Source organism: Pleurotus ostreatus (genome assembly GCF_014466165.1).
Source record: "Pleurotus ostreatus strain PC9 chromosome Unknown scaffold_2, whole genome shotgun sequence".
In the NCBI taxonomy this organism is placed as follows: domain Eukaryota; kingdom Fungi; phylum Basidiomycota; class Agaricomycetes; order Agaricales; family Pleurotaceae; genus Pleurotus; species Pleurotus ostreatus.
In genome coordinates, this window is record NW_023503157.1 from 1998436 (window position 1) to 2015541 (window position 17106).

The window sequence follows — 17106 nt, forward strand, 5'->3', positions numbered from 1 at the left end:
CTCTCATCGAATTCAATAGAACATCCCTTATCTACAGCCCTGCCTGTGCGGAGGAGGCTTATCGCGTACCCTAAATTATAATCGCCGCACTACGGAGATGTCACCACAAGCCCATTAACAAAACATGAGGAAGACTAACTACCGAAGACAAGCACTTGAGGCGCTGGGTGAGGATTTGCTGTGCTACATGGTAAGATACAAAGTGTTCCCTTTTCAGCTTTCAAGGCGTACGCCCTGCATACGCGATAGAATGTATCCGAATGGTCTCGATTCCATACATCATTTTGCGATCAGAACAAGGTTTCCTGGGGACAAGATACCATAAGACGGGCTCCACAACAGATGCGATCAAGCATGACATACCTCATCCCTTAGATACTCGCCCACATCTCTGTGATCGGTATTTCGTTAGAAAATAGAAGTGAAGGGAACCTATCGGGGCACGTACGCCTGGTGGAAGACAATGATGGCTGTTGGATCAAGCTTGCGGGTATCTACGGTCGATCTGGCAGTAACCCCAAAACCCTGGGAGAATGTTGTCGTAAACTTTGGCCAAGAGAAATACTAGGATTTGGGGTGCTCACCAAAGGCACGTCCTTCATGCTGTACACGACCACGCCCTGGTGTTCTGGAGTGTCTTCAGTGATGCGGCCCAAGTGGGCCTTGAGTATGTGATTGCCATACAGATATGGCATCTCGCCATTCGGCTTAATCCACACCTAGAAGGGGCCGTTAGTGGAGTACCATGCGGGGAATTCTGAGTGACATACCTTGTATTTGGCATACTTCGCGATATAGTCGAGCGAGGTGATGTGCAGCTTGAATTTGCCACTTTTGCTGAATTTACCAAAGCATGTGCCTAGGCTGACGAGATTGGGTCGAGCTACGGATATTCCTAGGCGCATCGAGGACTCGGAGACATAGAAAACACGGTCCCTGTGCAGCCTGAAGCAATATGGCTCATCTGGCCGGTCGATGAGATGTATCAGATTCTTTCCCTGCAAACGAAGCGTCGACGGTCAGCACTGCGGAGATCCTGGATGAGGAAGGGGTACAGTACGATGTAGTTTGCTAGTTTCGTGAACACGGCCTTTGATTCGTCTTCTGTGAGGGGGCGCATTTGAGGAGGGGATGATGGGGAGGTGAAGGTGGCACCAGGCAGACCTTATATACAGTTGCAAAGCGCGTCTCGACTGCTAGATGCAAGTGGCAGTACTAAAAAATATATATGAGTGTCCGCGTTAGGTAAGCCCGATCACTACTCATCCGTCACGTGATCTTCTGGTGAGCTTCACTGATGCACTGAACAAGCTTGAACAGGGTTCGTCTGAACGAACTCGACAACGGACTCGGAGTAACAGCTCACTCGCTCCTTCTCATCCAACCACCATGTCTGCACCCTCATTCTCCTCGTTTCCCCCTTCCTTTTCTTCATTTCCCGAATTAGACTCTGGTCGTCAAACCCCCAACGAACCGTCGGGTTCGCACAACGACAAGCGTCGAGAGAAGCGCGGCCATAAGGCCGACAAAAAAAGCAAACACGACAAGCATCATAAACCCAAGAAGCACACCGAAGATGGGGGAAAGCGGCAGGCACACGGTGTCCCACCAGAGTCTGGCCAAGGCTCCTCGAAACGTGTCTATTATTCTGATCCTAAGGGGGATCCTCTAAATGTGTTGTACGGGGGGCTGCATGCCGGAGATGTACCTAAGCACCACTTGGTCGGCCGTACGTGTACATGTTTTCTTTTCCCTGACGTCTAATGATGGGGCAGGTGGCAAGAAGGTCCTGGGACTCTCTTCAGGCTGGACAGCATCCCATCGCAGCCGTAACGGCGTTGAGATCGGCCCACGAGAGCGAATCAAGGTTAGCCATGAGCTGTTCTCCTCTCACGTCTAATCACCTGTGTATCGACAGACCGCCAGCCTCACGGATTCCAAGGCACGCGCTCTCCTAGCGCTACCCCCGAAACGTAGGATCGTAAATCCCCCCGAGACTCACAGGTACGAGGAAGTGGACGGATTCATACGTCTTCCGACTCGTAAGGGCAACGGGGACCCGGAATCATCCTACCGTTCCATTAATATTGGACCCAACGACCACACTGATTCGAGTTCCTCCGAATCCGAAGGAGCCGATGATGCCTCAAGCGACACCGACTCTGCGACAGAGCTAACATCCCTCCAGGTATCCATCCAATCCTTGGAACAGGAACTCTCTGCGGATCCTACTTCAATAACGCACTGGCTAGCCCTTCTGTCTCATACGCTCTCTACAATCCCGATTACATCTAAGAATGCAACTAAAGCCCGTTCAGAGATTACACTCTCATTACTAGGACGCGCACTTGCCGCACACTCTCAGAACGCCGGGTCAACCCGCCTCCGAATAAAGTACCTGAAAGCAGGGGAGGAAGTGTGGCATGAGAGTAAAGTCCGTGCTGAGTGGGAGGGCGCCTTGAAGTTGGGCCGGCCTAGCCTGTGGATGGAATGGCTAGAGTGGAGGATGAGGAACGGAAGTAACGGAATACCAGGCATTCTTGACGACGCAAGACGTGTCCTGACTGCGTTAGGGGAGCTAGAGTTAGCCAAAATTAGGGTCTTTTGGAGGATAGCCGTTGAGCTTAGGAATGCAGGCTTCACCGAACGCGCCATGGCCATGTTCCAAGCGCAATCTGAATTGTAAGTCTATTTCACTCTCAGTGTGTCGGTTTAATTGGATTCACGGTGGCGAATCCGCAGGACATTTGAAGTGCCTCAAGATTTGTATGGTTTGCCGCTGCCGCATCTTTTGACTTCGCTGGAAGAGTTTTGGGAGTCGGAGACTCCAAGGATCGGAGAAATTGGCGCCAAGGGATGGTCCTCTTGGTTTACGTCCAAGAAGGTCGAGCAGGCAAGAAACTCAGAAAGTTCGTCGGCGCTCGGCTCGAACCTCAACATCTCCGACCCTTATCTACGCTGGTCTCTCCTCGAACTCCACTCTGACCGACATTTTCGCTTGCCCTCTCGCTCCTACGATGCGGTATCCGAAACAGATCCATACACAACCATTCTCTTCGCGGATGTTCGAGACACATTGATGGATTTGAAGACCAATCGCGCGAAAGACGCTTTTCGTCTATCCTGGCTCTCTTTCCTCGGCCTTCACATCCCAGGTTTTACCAACACCCTCATTTCGGACGATGGCATGGAGTCCTGGGATGATAGATGGGCGTATACTCATCTAACGGCGCCGGCGTTGCTGAATTCTATTTTCCCATCGCCATCGGAGCAGAAGGCGGTTCTCGCTGATGCCGTCGCGGGAGTCATTATCGGTCGTTCGAAGGAGTACACGCCCGTATTCGGACCGGTGAAATCCTGGGGGTACGGAGTGCTGGGGGCTTTGGATGTAGGGCTTGTATTTGCGAAGCAGTCGCTCTGGTCTAAACAAGAACTGGAAAGTGCAGATACCCTGTTGATGCGGAGGGTTTTTGAGCAGCTGCGGCTCAGCGCCACAGATCATGAGTGGGATGAGTTGGCTTTGGCGTTCGAACACACATTGAATGCGAAGGCGTATGCTTCTTAATTTTATCAGAATAGATTCATTCAGAGCTCACTCTATTATTCTAGTGCGACGAAGCTGTCGCGGACTTTCCTGTCGAAAGCACAAAACTCCCTGCCCCATTGGTCGTTCCACGCCAAACTCGAACGCCTACGCGGAAAGCTAGACGAGGCACGGAAAATCTACCATACCGTGCTCATCGCTTCATCACCATCTGCGGACACGCACTTCGCCCGAGGTAAGCTGTGGTGGGAATGGGCTGAGATGGAATGGCTGGCTGGGAAAGACGCGGAGGCGTTGCATGTGGTGATGAAAGCAGCTGGTGTCGAAGGGGAAGGAGGATTGGGCACGTTGAGAGCCAAGAGATCTCTGGAAGATGCCATCAATGCACTGCGTCAGAATGAAGCGTGGAAAGATAGAGAGGCTTGGATACAGATACAGGCACTACTGGTATTGTTGGTTGGAGGAGGTCTGCCCGCTGCATTGCAAGTTTTCGACCGATACAAGGACCATCATGAAATCGACGACGTGGCTCGGGAAAGCCTCACCGTGGCAGGTATTCTTATGACATACCGGTACGGTGTTGTGCTTCGAAACCCAATGCCTCCGGTACTACTGAGGGATCGGGCGGCAGCTGCGCTCGAGTCTTATGGAAGCAACTCGCTTGTGTTGGCGATGTTCTTGGAGGCTGAAAAGGGACAGGGTGTATGGGGACGAGTAAGGAGTATGTTAGGAGACGAAGCGGCAGGAAATGGACATTGGAAGGAGAAGGACGTCGCTAGGCGAGTGGAGGAAGTGTGGATTGCTGGCTGGGAGAAGGGAAGATGGTTGGGCGAGGTCGAACGGACACGAAAAGGTCTCGCCGGCGCTACAGAGAGCGAACGGTATGTTTCTGATGATGTTACCCCGCGGAAATCACTCAGTGTTCTATACTTCGAATGCAGAACTCGGGCTAGCTATGTAATATGGCGTGTCTACCTCGAATTCGAAATTCGTGTCGGCCAGCTAGAGCGAGCTAAAAAGCTGCTATACAGAGCGATAGGTGACTGCCCATTGGCCAAAGGCGAGTCAAAGCGACTACGGAATGCGTTATCCTAGCTAAACTACCGCCTAGAGCTATATCTCTTGGCCTTCGGACCACTTCGCAAGGTTTACACTCCGAGCGAGCTAAATGCATTCGCGGACACCATGGCTGAAAGGGGGCTTCGCATGCGAAGTGGGTTGGACGAAGCTTTGAGCGGGTGGAAGGGCGACAGCGACGAGGAGAGCCATGGCTCGGACATGGACGAGATTGAGCAGAACGCGGAGGAGTACCGGCGCTTAAGACCATATTAAATGTTGTATCTTATTTGTACACGGAGTGTGACAGCGTTACACAGCCAGCAGGGTTCACCGAGTTGTTTACTACACGAGGCCTTTTTCCATTCACACATCCACTCGACCGCCAGATGCACCCGCACTGAATCTCGCCATTGTCGACAACATCGAGGACATTGTCCAGCTCGCTATTATCCTTCCTTTTAATTCAGTTTCCACCCAGGCCTCATATTTCTCCCGAATTCCTCCTTCCACTCCCTCACACACCCCGGGTCATCTAGCATGACCACCATACCTGCCCCGAAGCTGGTCTTGACCCACGAGGAATGGCCCGACGCAGACTTTGACCTGCCAGAGGGCGAGCCGATCCATTCAGTCATCAACAGAGACGACGACGGCGATGAGGACTGGGATGTGGAGATGGACTTGGGCAGTACAGGAGGAGCGAAGGTGCAGGCTGCGACCGGATTCACGCTAGGTTCGTCCGGTTCGTCTCACAAACCCCAGCTCTTCAACATACGCCCGCCACAACCACAACCCATATCCGACGCGGACGACGACGACGACGAAGGTGTGTCCACAATCAAGGCGTCGGCGGTATTACCGAAACCCGTCGCGAAGATTCCGAAGCAAACGCCCATCGAGGAAGACATTGAAACGGCCTTTGCTCTTCCTGACGATCTCACACAACTTTCGCTTGCACCTTTGTCTCTGAACCATCGCTCGTCAAAGAACTCGCTAGAATGGGGCGACAAAGACCACACCTCGTCGTCACAGTCGTCGGACGCCTATTCATCTCTTAGCTTCGCTGATGCTTCTCCATCGAATTCCGCTTCATCTGTTTCTCAGCCTGACACCGGGGACGAGCTCGAAACAGACGAGGACGACGAGGGAGTGCTGGATGGGCTTCTCATTCCCACAGGCCTCTTCGATACCGGTCACAGCGGTAGAAAGCTCAATCGAATACTCGAGTTGAAGAAGAAGGTTGGGATGACCGACACTCGTGTCAAGATAGCGAGCCCGGATCCCGAAGACGACTTTGAGATGGGCCTGGTCATCGGCGATGATGTCGACCTCAGCCCAAGTCGCCTCCTTCTCGCTACACATCAGAACAAGGCCCAACTACGGAAATCGCCCAACCGTAGTACGAGCGCTCCTCCTCGTCGCCCAGCGCCATCTCTACGGCCGCCGTCTAGACTCAAACATGAACGGGCCAAATCGCCGGTAAATCCGCCACCATCCTCGACAAGGCAGCTTCAGAAGCTCCGCCTCACACCATCGCCACCGCTTCGTGGAGGTCCCGTCCGTGCACAGACCTTCCAAGCTCTCTCCCCTGCCCCCACTCCGCCATCATCATTCCTCTCACCCAAGCCCGGAAGCCTTCGTGGACAGAAGTCGCATTCCGGCCTCAAGCCCCCAACTCCCCCATCAACAACCCGAAAGCTCACACGGAAAGCATCGCTTTCATCGCTCATGGAAACGAGTCAACCCCAAGCGCCAGGCTTCCCGGCACCCATCGCAAGTGGCTCCAAAGCTCGATACGAAGAAGCAACATACGCCTCTAGAGCTAAATCACATAAAAACACAACTAGCCGCATCCATGACTACAAAGTGCCACCAACTCGACCATGTACACCGTCTAATCAGGCGGCTCTCCGCTTAACCATGCCCACTCAACGATCGAAATCACGGCCGGCACTTAGCACCGTATGGGGCACTGTCAATGCCCCTGACCCTTCGACAATCCGATCTGCCTCGCCACTCCCTCCTCCAAGACCTCCTTCCTCGCTATCCCTCAAATCACAGAAACCATCAGGTATTCCTCAACCCGTCGCCCCTAAAGTCCTTCGAAGACCAAAGCGTCAGCGGACTTACGGCGATGGCACAGAGCTTGACAGTATAGAGGACCTCCCCGCTGATCGAGAAAAAGAAGCTCGATATCGGGTTCAGCCCAAGGGATATGGCAATCGCATACCGGGGGGAACCTACCCGTCGAAGGCTACAGAGAAGGGCACCGTCCGAAAGAAGGGTCGACGCGAAGCCTCGGACAGTGGCCAAGGTACGCATAGAGCCTCACAATTTCCAACCGATTCTAATTGTAATGTAGACCACGTACCTCCCCCTCTCCCTCCCACAAATACACTCAAACGAACAACAAGTCGAATAGACTCACTCTCCAAGACAGAACTGCCTCTTCCGAAGAAGAAGAGGAATGTCTCATCTCCAACAACACCCGGGACAAGGAGAAAGCCTACGTTGATTCGTAATTTGGGCGGAGTAGGAGCCCCTAAAGGTGCCTTCTGTCTATATATTTATCGCGGACCTGTAGCTAATAAGGTTCTAGTCGTTGGAGATATGAAGTGGAACCCACAAACTCTGCGCTGGGAGGGCAACGATCATGTCCTTCGTGACTTCGATGCCGTCGTTGGGACTTCCACTCGCCCTGCCCTGATCACCCATCTCACGGGATCGTCAATTGGATCCCCCGTGGGCTCGTTTGCCTCTGGCGCCCGGATAGTCGGCAACATGATATTTGATCCATCACGGATGTGCTGGATATCAACCTTACCGCCAGAAGAGGACGAGCCCGATGTATTCGCAAACCTTGCAGACGATGAGGAAGATGCCGAAGACTGGGAAACCAAAGGTGGAACCATTCGAGCCAGTTTGCAAGGCAAAGACCTCAACTCGTCCGATGGTGTGGCCCATACAACATCAACTTCGTCGAACGCGTCTTCTGAAGCACCGAGCCCTTCGTGCAGTCGAACGCGTGCGATGTCCGATTCCGGCAGTGATCGTGGGTCCCGAGCGTCGATGGTTTGCGAAGTTGACGACACTTTCCTCCTCAAATGCCGGCAGGCTGAAGAACGGCATCGAACCGAAATGAAGGGGTGGAAGGCCACTCTATCCAAAGCAACGGAAGCTGCCGAGCCTGATCGTTCGTATCTCTACGAAATAAGGGCACTTGCCACGCGCAAGTACTGATCTGTTCTCATTTATCATCTCTCCTTTTCTCTCTTTCTCTCTCTCTCCTGGTTCCCATTGCGGACTGACACTCATTACTCAAGACTGTAAAGCCCATTTATTGCGCAGGGATCTATGCCTTTTTCCAATCCCGAAATGTTGTTTCGTTGAATTCCCCCTCCCCCTCATCGCTCTGTTTTCTCCTGTACATATCGATAGACCGCATTTTCTCCTCCTACTCTATTTCGGATATTTGCCATCCATACGCTCCTTTGCATCCCTTGATATGTAGCCAAGTACGCAACCCGATATGAACAAAATAAAAGACATGACACGCCGAATTCCGAGACCGAGCCTCTAAGTTCACTCACCACACGTTCCCTGCAAGATACGGTCGCAACTGACGCCTGCCCTCCTTTGCAGCATGTCACCTTCTGATGCCCAGCGACCGACCGATATCCGCAAGATCAGTGTTGGTGGCGGTCGTATTGTCCTGAACAAGCTCGCGGGCCAAATTGTGACTTTCGCCGAGCTATCGTCGACGTACCCACTGAAATTACTATCTCCTAAAGTCACGGAGGATGGGGTAGCTGTCGTCTACGCCCTAACATACGGCGGCGGCCTGGTCGGGGGGGACCGCGTCAATTTATCTGTAGAAGTGGGGGCTGCTACCTCCCTTGTGCTTCTCACCCAGGTCTGGTTTCAATACTGATGATTGTGTGCCCATGGCGCTGATGTCGAAACCAATATATTTGTGATACCCAGGGCTCGACGAAGGTGTTCAAAACACGTCCAGGGGATAGGCTGTCGTCCCTACCGACCCAGTTTCCTCGACCGGCTCACGAATCGACCTCGCCGACGACGCAGATAATGAACTTCGCCGTCGCGCCCTCAGCCGCGTTATTTTTACTTCCTGAACCAGTGACCTGCTTCCGCTCTGCAGCCTACAACCAGGTTCAAACTTTCCATTTAGCGGCCAATGCGTCCGCTGTCATTCTGGATTGGTTCACGTCCGGGCGCAAGTCTCTGGGCGAGGAATGGGTGTTCTCGAGATATTACAGTGCCAACGATATATGGGTGGAAGGCAAGCGGGTGGCCAAGGATGTTATGCTGCTTGAGGACGACCCGGTCGACGCATCCCCTCTCCCTCGCCGCCAGCTTCGCGACAAACTTGCACCGTACGCTTGCTTTGCTACAACATTTCTATTCGGACCGTTGGTACAACCCGCTATCAAGAAGCTGTCCTGCCGTTACGAGACCATACAGGTCTTCAAGTGTACAGCCCCGGACAAACTCATATGGTCACTGAGTCTAGTTGATGATGGTGCGGGCGCGATTGTTCGAACTGCGGGTTTAGAACCAGAAGACGTGAAGATGTGGCTCAAGGAGGCTTTACGAGACGTTGAAGAGTTAATTGGAGTTGACACGTATCGTAGGGCCTTTGCGTAAGGCCGGACAGCACAAGTACCTCGGTTTTTGCCCTATCAGCTGAGCATTTCCGGTGAAATTGCCTCCGTCTGCCTCCACAGGCGACTATCTGAAGTTTGGGCTGAAGTTTGGGGAGCATGAGGTCCCCAGAAACGCGTTCAAGATATTTCTCCTCGGTAAGTTGCATCCCTTCAAAAAAGCTATATATGCTCATTTGCGGTCCCGTATTGGTTTAGTAGGAATGATGATTGTGGTGTCTAACCATAGATACATGAACCATAAATCGCCTCTGCCGTAATTGTGACCTTTCCAGATAATATGTCCTCTTGGAAGTTGGACCGTAGCTGAAGCAACCCTGGGAGTATCACAATCTACCCCTTGGCCATCCAATTACACGCCTGTTTGTGATCTACTTTCTCAAGGTCTTGTGCCAGTCAAGTTTTCAAGGTTTCACACAGGCACCGACGCGCACGCAGGCCCATTCGGAGACCTCTCATCTAAGTGAATAATCTTCGACGAACAACCTTCAATGTTGAAAGTTTGCGGAAGCGAGCGATCACTGGCATTACCTTTACCATTTACATACCAGTGAGGTACACACCCAACCCGATCGTTTTGATTCAACGGACCTTTAGTGAGTGCAGAAATAGCCGATTCCAAATTGAGATGCACAGGCTCATTCTTGAGCGTCTTCCAGGCCTTATCAAACCAACAACAAACCAAACACTGGCTGTCAGACTTCGTGGAAATCCACGCACTGAGCCGAATCTACCGTACCAGATCCAAAGCCTATAAATTACCTTTTGAATGGACTCTGCCCCTCAGCTCCATTTTCCTTGTCCACTTGCACGCCTGGCATCCTCGCTAACATGGATCATCCCAAAGCGCCATATGACGAAGCAGAGACCGACAATGTATCTGGCCAGAGCATAACAGCCAATGAACTTTACCGACCCGATGTCGATACCTCCGGCGTCGATGAACGGAAACTCCTGCGACGCATCGATATTTACATCTTACCGTGGCTGGCCTTCCTCTACGTTCTCAACTTCCTGGACAGGGGGAGCATAGGGAATGCTAAGGTGCGCCTTTTCCCCTCACCTTCCCTGCGGAATTGAGACGGATCGCTAAACGCCAATGTGTTAGCTGTATAATCTAGAACGCGACCTTGGCATCACCGACAAGCAGTACCTCATTGCTTTGACAGTCTTCTTCTTTCCTTATGCCCTATTCGAGGTGAGTGGGTTGACTCATTGTCCGCACATAGCTGAATCTGGTCACCAAGCCCGTCAGTAACGTGCTGCTGAGACGTCTCCGACCGTCCGTATGGCTTTCCTCGATGATGTTATTCTGGGGCGTGATCATGGTCAGTGGCAACTTACATATTTGTTGCTCCTTGTGATCTCATTGCGTGAAATGTATATAGACCTTACATGGCATAGCCCACGATTATGGCGGCTTGATAAGTAAGCCGCATCGAACTACCTTGTGATCATCCAACGTATTGACCACTTTGGTCCCAAGGTCTGCGTTTTATGCTCGGACTTGCGGAAGCTGGACTGTATCCAGGCAGGTCCAATTCCGTGTTCCCCAGGCGCTGTGTATTCTAATTACGATTCGGAAACAGGGATTGTTTTCTATCTCTCATGGTAGGTGATGAATAGAGGTAGGACGATAGTAGCTCCCTAACGACTGCATCGAAGCTGGTATACTCGTAAGGAGCTCGGTTCTAAATTGGCAATATTCTTCTCCTCGGCTACTGTCGCCGGTGCCTTCAGTGAGTCCATCATCCCATGTGGCCCCATGACTCGCTGCGTGTTATAACTCTATCTTGCAGGCGGACTATTGGCTGCCGCTATTGCGAACATGGATGGCATTGGTGGTAAACCCGGATGGGCATGGATTTTTATACTGGAAGGCCTGATCACGGTGGTATTTGCCGTGGTATCTTTCTGGGTGGTTCAAGGCTTCCCGGAGAACGCGAAGTTCCTTACTGAAACTGAACGTAAGCTTTGATCCTTTTGCTGCCCATTACTATGGTTATAATGGCATTATAGGGGTTTTTGTCATAAGGCGACTTCGAAATGACATGCAATTTAGTGCTGGCGGGGAGAAATTTTCTTCAAAGTACATTTGGCAGAGCTTGAAGGATTGGAAGACCTGGGTCGCCAGTTGAGTCGCAGCCACTTAACTCTACTGGATGCCTGCTGACGTCCCCGGCCTTCAGTGGGCATCTACATGGGTTTCGACGGCCCGTTGTACGCGTTCTCGCTGTTCACTCCTACAATCATCAATCAGGTATATTCGTTCTGCTTTACTCCTTGTGTCCGGGCTGAACTTCAAATTTTCGAATTTCACAGCTAGGTATTCGAATTAACGTCACCATGTTGATGATGTCTTCACTATTCTTTTAGGGTTCCAGGCAACTAAAGCTAACCTTCTTTCCGTCCCGGTCTACGCATGGGGATGCCTCGTGACATGCGTTGTAGGCTTCCTCGGTGACAGAATAGGGAGAAGGAGTTATATCACTCTGTAAGAATGAAATGTTGACGCCCCTTGTCTTCGCTAACACACGGTGCAGCGTTCTTTTAGGAATTGGTGGGTCCAAGAAACATGCATCCGGGGATGCAAGTTCTCACTCTTAATAGGGTTGGTCGCCTACATTATCTTGTTGACCTCAAGATCTCCAGCATTATCGTACTTCGCGGTGTACCTGGCGGTTTCGTGAGTACCACTTTCGAGCATCTTCATCCCAGCCCTGACTGTCCCTTAGAGCTATATACCCTACCATCCGTAAGCCTGCCCATCGACTCTCACGTTTATAGTTGATCCGCGAACATGTTTCCATCATAGCGAACGCTGTGTGAGTAACGCTTCTTTGTTTCTACGGCTAACAACATACTGACGTCGTTGAGAAGCGCGTGGGTAGCAGGCAATGTCGAGGGGTCGTACAAACGATCCGTGACGTTGGGGATGGCCATTGGCTTGTGCGTTCTCGCTCCATTCGTGCCTTGCTCCCATGACCCACTCGCCGACGTTCTTCTTTAGCGGCAACATCAACGGTGCTGTTGCAGCGAACATTGTAAAGTTTTTTTTCCAGCTGATGCTCCCACAAGCGCTGACTAGTAATACTGGCAAATAGTATCGTGCGGAAGACAGACCGTGGTACACTCTTGGCCATGGGATTGTACTTGCATACATCGCCATCGGCTGGGTATGCTCTCTCGTCTTCCTGATTCTCTTGAAGCGGGAGAATGCTCGTAGGGATCGCGGCGAACGAGACGAAGTCATCGAAGGTATCGACAACAAACTGGCACACCCTAAGAATGGCACATACGAGAGCGTCGACGCTGCCAGGCTCGACAAAGGAGATGAATGGAGTGGGTTTAGATATAGTTTATAATCCGACAACATCTGTAGCTGTAATACCACTAACAAAAGTCAACCTCTTCGGCAAAAGAATCATTAGGTAGTAAAGTATGTATATGACCCCAATGGAGACTCTAAAATGCCTATAAGATACATTGATGCAACGAACGCTGGAACGGCGCTGAAAGATCCGAACCGGTATGCCATTAGTTTTTTAACTCGTCTTCTAACTTAGACGCAGCAGGAGCCGGGACAGGCTCAGCCGATGTACTAGGTTCAAGGGGCGGTGGTGCGCTTCTTCCCCCACGATGCTCGTCCAGCCATTTGTCCATGTCATCCGCTCGGTTGAGGAATGGTCGTTTGCCGAGGAGAGAAATCATGTCCTCACTGTGCGCAAGTGCCGTAAGTACTTCAGGTCCCAAAAGATAAGATAGGGCATACCGTGTGATCACTTCCTTCTCCAGGAGCAACTTCGCCACCTTCTCGACGTCTTCCTTATGATCGGTGAGCAGTTGTCTTGTGCGGTCATAGGCGGTTCTGTTTTCGAGATGAGCGGCTCAATACTGGAAACAATAGGTACAGTACTTACGTGATCATCTTGCGAACCTCAGAATCGAGCGTCTCCGCTGTCTTCTCACTGAATGGCTTTGTCCAGTTTTCCTTTGCGGCGCGGTCACCGCCATAGCTGACGGGACCGATGACTTCGTTCATACCATAGTTGGCGCACGCCTCGAACGCCATCCGTGTTATCTTCTGTAGATCGTCCTGTGCACCGGTTGTAATATTGGCTAGACCAAAGAATATTTCTTCAGATACACGACCTCCGAGGGTCATGCATATTCTATCAATCATCTGGGGAGTGGAGAGGAGATATCGATCTGGTGGGAGATACTATAGATCATATGAGCTGGTCATGCCCTGTTTAGAGAGCTGAGTTTGCTTACCTGTGCATAGCCGAGTGCGCCAGTACCGCGGGGAATGATGCTGACTTTGAGCAAGGGATCTGCGTGTTCCAAAAACCATCCGCAGACGGCATGTCCTGCTTCATGGTAGGCAACGGTCTTCTTTTCCTCAGGACTGAGCCTGCGGCTCTTCCGTTCTAAGCCCACGATGACCCTCTCGATGGCGGAATCGAAATCACGGTCTTCGACATACTCGGAAGCCCGGCGAGCAGCGTGGAGGGCCGCTTCATTGCATACGTTAGCGATGTCGGCACCTGAGAATCCGGGAGTGAGGACCGCTAGTCTGTGGGCAAGGGCATCAATATCCTTCACGTCTTCGCCGAGGCGCAAAGGTTTGAGGTGAACATGGAAGATGCCCTTACGTCCTGAGACGTCAGGGCGGTCGATGGCAATATGTCGGTCGAACCGGCCAGGTCGCATGAGGGCAGGATCTAGCACGTCCGGTCGATTAGTACCTGCGAGGACAACAATGTGCTCTTGTGTGCCAAAACCGTCCATCTCCACCAACAGCTGGTTAAGAGTTGACTCTCTTTCGTCATTGCCACCGAAATTGCCGCCCTTCGCTCTCGACTTGCCAATAGCATCGATTTCATCGATGAATATGATGCAGGGAGCGTGCTTCCTGGCCGACGCAAAGAGATCTCGCACCCTGGAAGAACCGACGCCAACGAACATCTCCACGAACTCGGAACCAGAGACGGAGAGGAAGGGGACGTTGGCTTCGCCCGCGGTTGCCTTCGCGAGTAGTGTTTTACCAGTTCCAGGTGGTCCAGAGAGAATGGCCCCTCGGGGGATCTTCGCACCAAGTTTCTCGTACTTCGCGGGATCCTTCAGGAACTGAACAAACTCCATGACCTCTTCCTTTGCCTCATCCATACCAGCGACATCCCTGAACCGGATTTTGACCTCTGTGTCCTTGTTAAACAACTTCGCACGACTCTTCCCTATGCTGAATATCCCACTACCAGAACCAGACCCGCCACGTCTTGACATCCAATACAATAGGCCGGCGATTATTAGCGTCGGTGTGAAGTTAAGGAGTGTGTTGAAGGCGGATATTTCGTCATGGTAGGCAACGGGTAGGCGTTCGTGACTAGGGATGCCGAGTTCCGCCTGAGCATCTTCAAGTTTGCGCTCGAAGGCTTCGACGCTGCCTATTGAGAAGTAGTATTCGCCTCCCACAGGTGCGGCAGGATACATAGCTCCTGTTGCGTTGGAATGTAACTTTACCCGCACCTTAGAGCCATTGACCACCGTAAGCTTGTCAACTAAGCCCTTGTCAAGGAACGCTGTTCGGAACTCCTGCCATGTAATCTCCCGAGCATTGGTAGAAGTTGAACTGGAGTACAACATGTACGCAGCAGCCGAAGTCCCCATTATTATGAGCTGATTGGTGGTGAATCCGTTCGGGTTGCCTCCAGGCGGAGGAGGGGGTTGCTTGCGATCGCCCGACGACTTGTTCGGCTCTGACTCTTCATGCTGTGATTCAGACTGACGAGAATTCTGCTTCGCCGACCGCTGGTACTGCTGGAAGAAGCCCTCGAGTCCCTTTGGTAGCTCTGGTTTCTGACTCTTCGACTCTTCAGATCCAGCGACATCCTCTTTCTCCTTGCCCTTGTCCGAAGGTGTCTTTTCGGCGCCGGTTTTCGGAGGCTCAGCAGGAGTCGCAAATAATCTGACACGGCCCGCAGACCGAGTTGCAGCCTGCCTTGATGCGAGCAACCGAGATGCTCGTATTGAGCGGGAAAGCATGGTGAGAGTAGAAGGAGAGGAGAGGAAGCCTCTGGAAGGGTACGTATCCTTCCGCTACGCGATGCCGTGAGTCGTGACCGACCCGGCTTTTCTGCTTACGTGAGTCAGCGCCAAGAGTTAAGCGCCTTAGTAGCCAGACTTCATTCTTCGTACTACCATCTTGCAACTCGAAAGCGTTCAACAGAATGAGAACTTCAGAACACATGTCCTTCGTCACTTGCAGACAAGGACTTCAAATCCAGGAGCAAATCTTCACCTTTCGGACTGCGTTCTCGGGAACCCTGGATTTCGGTCTTCCGGTGACTGGTCACTTGAGAGCTCCAGTTGACCACATTTCGCATGGAATTACGATTTGTCACATCACAAGGCCCCCAGTATATAAGCAATTTCAAGGCGATGCTGCGTGCTCATCCCCAGATTAATTCAATCATGGACCCCAGCTTGTACAAAGACTTCAAGACGTCGAGGGGATTCAATTACCATTACTTTGCGGTGGCACCTCAGAAGGATCAGCCATACCTTCTGTTCCTCCATGGATTTCCGTCAACCTCGTACGACTGGCGCCATCAAGTGGCCCACTTCAAAGACCGGGGATACGGCTTGATCGTACCCGACATGCTAGGTTACGGGGGGACCTCCATTCCCACTGATCCTGAGACGTACCGAAAGACACTTATCTGCAAGGACATCGTCGAACTACTCGACACAGAAGGCATCAAACAATGCATTGCCGTTGGGCATGATTGGTAGGCCCAAGTCCCTTTCCCCCTGATGCTGTCTGATCGCAGCTTCAGGGGCTCTCACATAACAGCCAGGTTGGCAGATCTGTACGAAGACCGGTTCATCGCATTCGCATTCCTCGCGGTGGGGTATTCTCCCCCTCGGCCCGTATTCGACATGGAGCAGCTTCTAGCACTCACCAAGAAATTGGCGGGGTACGAACTGGTCGGTTACTGGAAGTTCTTCTCAGCCCCTGATGCCCCTGAAGTCATTGAGAAGAATGTAAGGCGACCTCTGTGTTTCCAACGCAGTCTAATCACACTAATGTTCAAGCCCTAGTTCGACTCGTTCTTCAGCATAGTGTACGCAGAGGATCCTGATTTGTGGAAGACCGACTTGGCGCCAACCGGTACTCTTCGTGCATGGCTTGAGTCTGGAAAGACGACTGCTATTGGCTCATGGATTAGTGAGGAGGTCATACACTTCTATGGCCTCTCTGGCAAAGTCACTGACATCTGGAATGCTCATTAGGAACGCAAAATCCATAGTGAGCATCTGCTTAAAGGCGGTTTGGCAGGGCCTGTCTGTTGGTATAGGGTTTTGACCAGTGGGGCCTCAAGCGACGACGACAAAAGTGAGTCTAGTCTCCTCCAAGCCATATTCAATATATCTTACGCGATGCTGCTAGGTGTACCCATTCGATCTCCTGCGGTTACGAAGCCTGTGTTCTTCGGCGCAGCTAAACGAGACGCGATTGGTGTCGCTCAGTTTCAAATACACGGTACAACGCAAGCTTGCTCGAACCTCACCGTTCGCGAAATCGATGCGGGGCATTGGATCCAATTGGAGAAGAAAGACGAGGTAAATCAAGAGCTCGGAGCGTGGCTCAATACCGTCCTGGCCACCGCCCCCGCGTAGTCACTTGTAATCATATCGTGACTTCTAGGCGAGTTGACGTCGGCGGCTTCGAACAACTTGTACTCTATGCAGCTGTGCTGTAACACACTGTGAACAACATATGTACGCCAACTGACTGAGCAGCGAAAGCAGGAT

General features: G+C 51.9%; 7 protein-coding genes across 7 annotated transcripts; 5 read left to right on the plus strand and 2 right to left on the minus strand.

Annotated features, from left to right (window-relative positions):
• Positions 1–290: 290 nt before the first annotated feature.
• On the minus strand, positions 291–1120 carry NIP7 (ribosome biosynthesis protein nip7; the record flags this gene model as incomplete). Its single annotated transcript, XM_036773103.1, has 6 exons — positions 291–305; positions 364–391; positions 449–525; positions 585–719; positions 771–998; positions 1061–1120. The coding sequence occupies 6 exons, from the start codon at positions 1118–1120 to the stop codon at positions 291–293; spliced, it is 543 nt and encodes a 180-aa protein (XP_036634576.1).
• Positions 1121–1389: 269 nt separating this feature from the next.
• PC9H_003511 (uncharacterized protein) lies at positions 1390–4876 on the plus strand (the record flags this gene model as incomplete). The annotated part of the gene is made up of 7 exons (XM_036773104.1): positions 1390–1729; positions 1776–1867; positions 1919–2682; positions 2743–3552; positions 3610–4425; positions 4486–4604; positions 4656–4876. The coding sequence occupies 7 exons, from the start codon at positions 1390–1392 to the stop codon at positions 4874–4876; spliced, it is 3162 nt and encodes a 1053-aa protein (XP_036634577.1).
• A 264-nt stretch (positions 4877–5140) lies between these two features.
• PC9H_003512 (uncharacterized protein) lies at positions 5141–7843 on the plus strand (the record flags this gene model as incomplete). Its single annotated transcript, XM_036773105.1, has 3 exons — positions 5141–6917; positions 6966–7151; positions 7203–7843. The coding sequence occupies 3 exons, from the start codon at positions 5141–5143 to the stop codon at positions 7841–7843; spliced, it is 2604 nt and encodes an 867-aa protein (XP_036634578.1).
• Positions 7844–8246: 403 nt separating this feature from the next.
• On the plus strand, positions 8247–9271 carry PC9H_003513 (uncharacterized protein; the record flags this gene model as incomplete). Its single annotated transcript, XM_036773106.1, has 2 exons — positions 8247–8516; positions 8588–9271. The coding sequence occupies 2 exons, from the start codon at positions 8247–8249 to the stop codon at positions 9269–9271; spliced, it is 954 nt and encodes a 317-aa protein (XP_036634579.1).
• Positions 9272–10119: 848 nt separating this feature from the next.
• On the plus strand, positions 10120–12653 carry PC9H_003514 (uncharacterized protein; the record flags this gene model as incomplete). The annotated part of the gene is made up of 18 exons (XM_036773107.1): positions 10120–10332; positions 10397–10486; positions 10536–10616; positions 10677–10716; positions 10878–10899; positions 10954–11027; positions 11088–11255; positions 11308–11421; positions 11478–11548; positions 11615–11636; positions 11665–11782; positions 11832–11848; positions 11899–11974; positions 12024–12043; positions 12104–12113; positions 12169–12237; positions 12299–12332; positions 12393–12653. The coding sequence occupies 18 exons, from the start codon at positions 10120–10122 to the stop codon at positions 12651–12653; spliced, it is 1500 nt and encodes a 499-aa protein (XP_036634580.1).
• Positions 12654–12825: 172 nt separating this feature from the next.
• Positions 12826–15333, minus strand: AFG3 (AAA ATPase afg3; the record flags this gene model as incomplete). The annotated part of the gene is made up of 4 exons (XM_036773108.1): positions 12826–13006; positions 13061–13156; positions 13209–13510; positions 13564–15333. The coding sequence occupies 4 exons, from the start codon at positions 15331–15333 to the stop codon at positions 12826–12828; spliced, it is 2349 nt and encodes a 782-aa protein (XP_036634581.1).
• A 339-nt stretch (positions 15334–15672) lies between these two features.
• PC9H_003516 (uncharacterized protein) lies at positions 15673–16971 on the plus strand (the record flags this gene model as incomplete). The annotated part of the gene is made up of 5 exons (XM_036773109.1): positions 15673–16079; positions 16128–16335; positions 16393–16527; positions 16585–16687; positions 16742–16971. 5 exons carry the CDS (start codon positions 15673–15675, stop codon positions 16969–16971), a joined length of 1083 nt encoding a protein of 360 aa, XP_036634582.1.
• Positions 16972–17106: the final 135 nt, after the last annotated feature.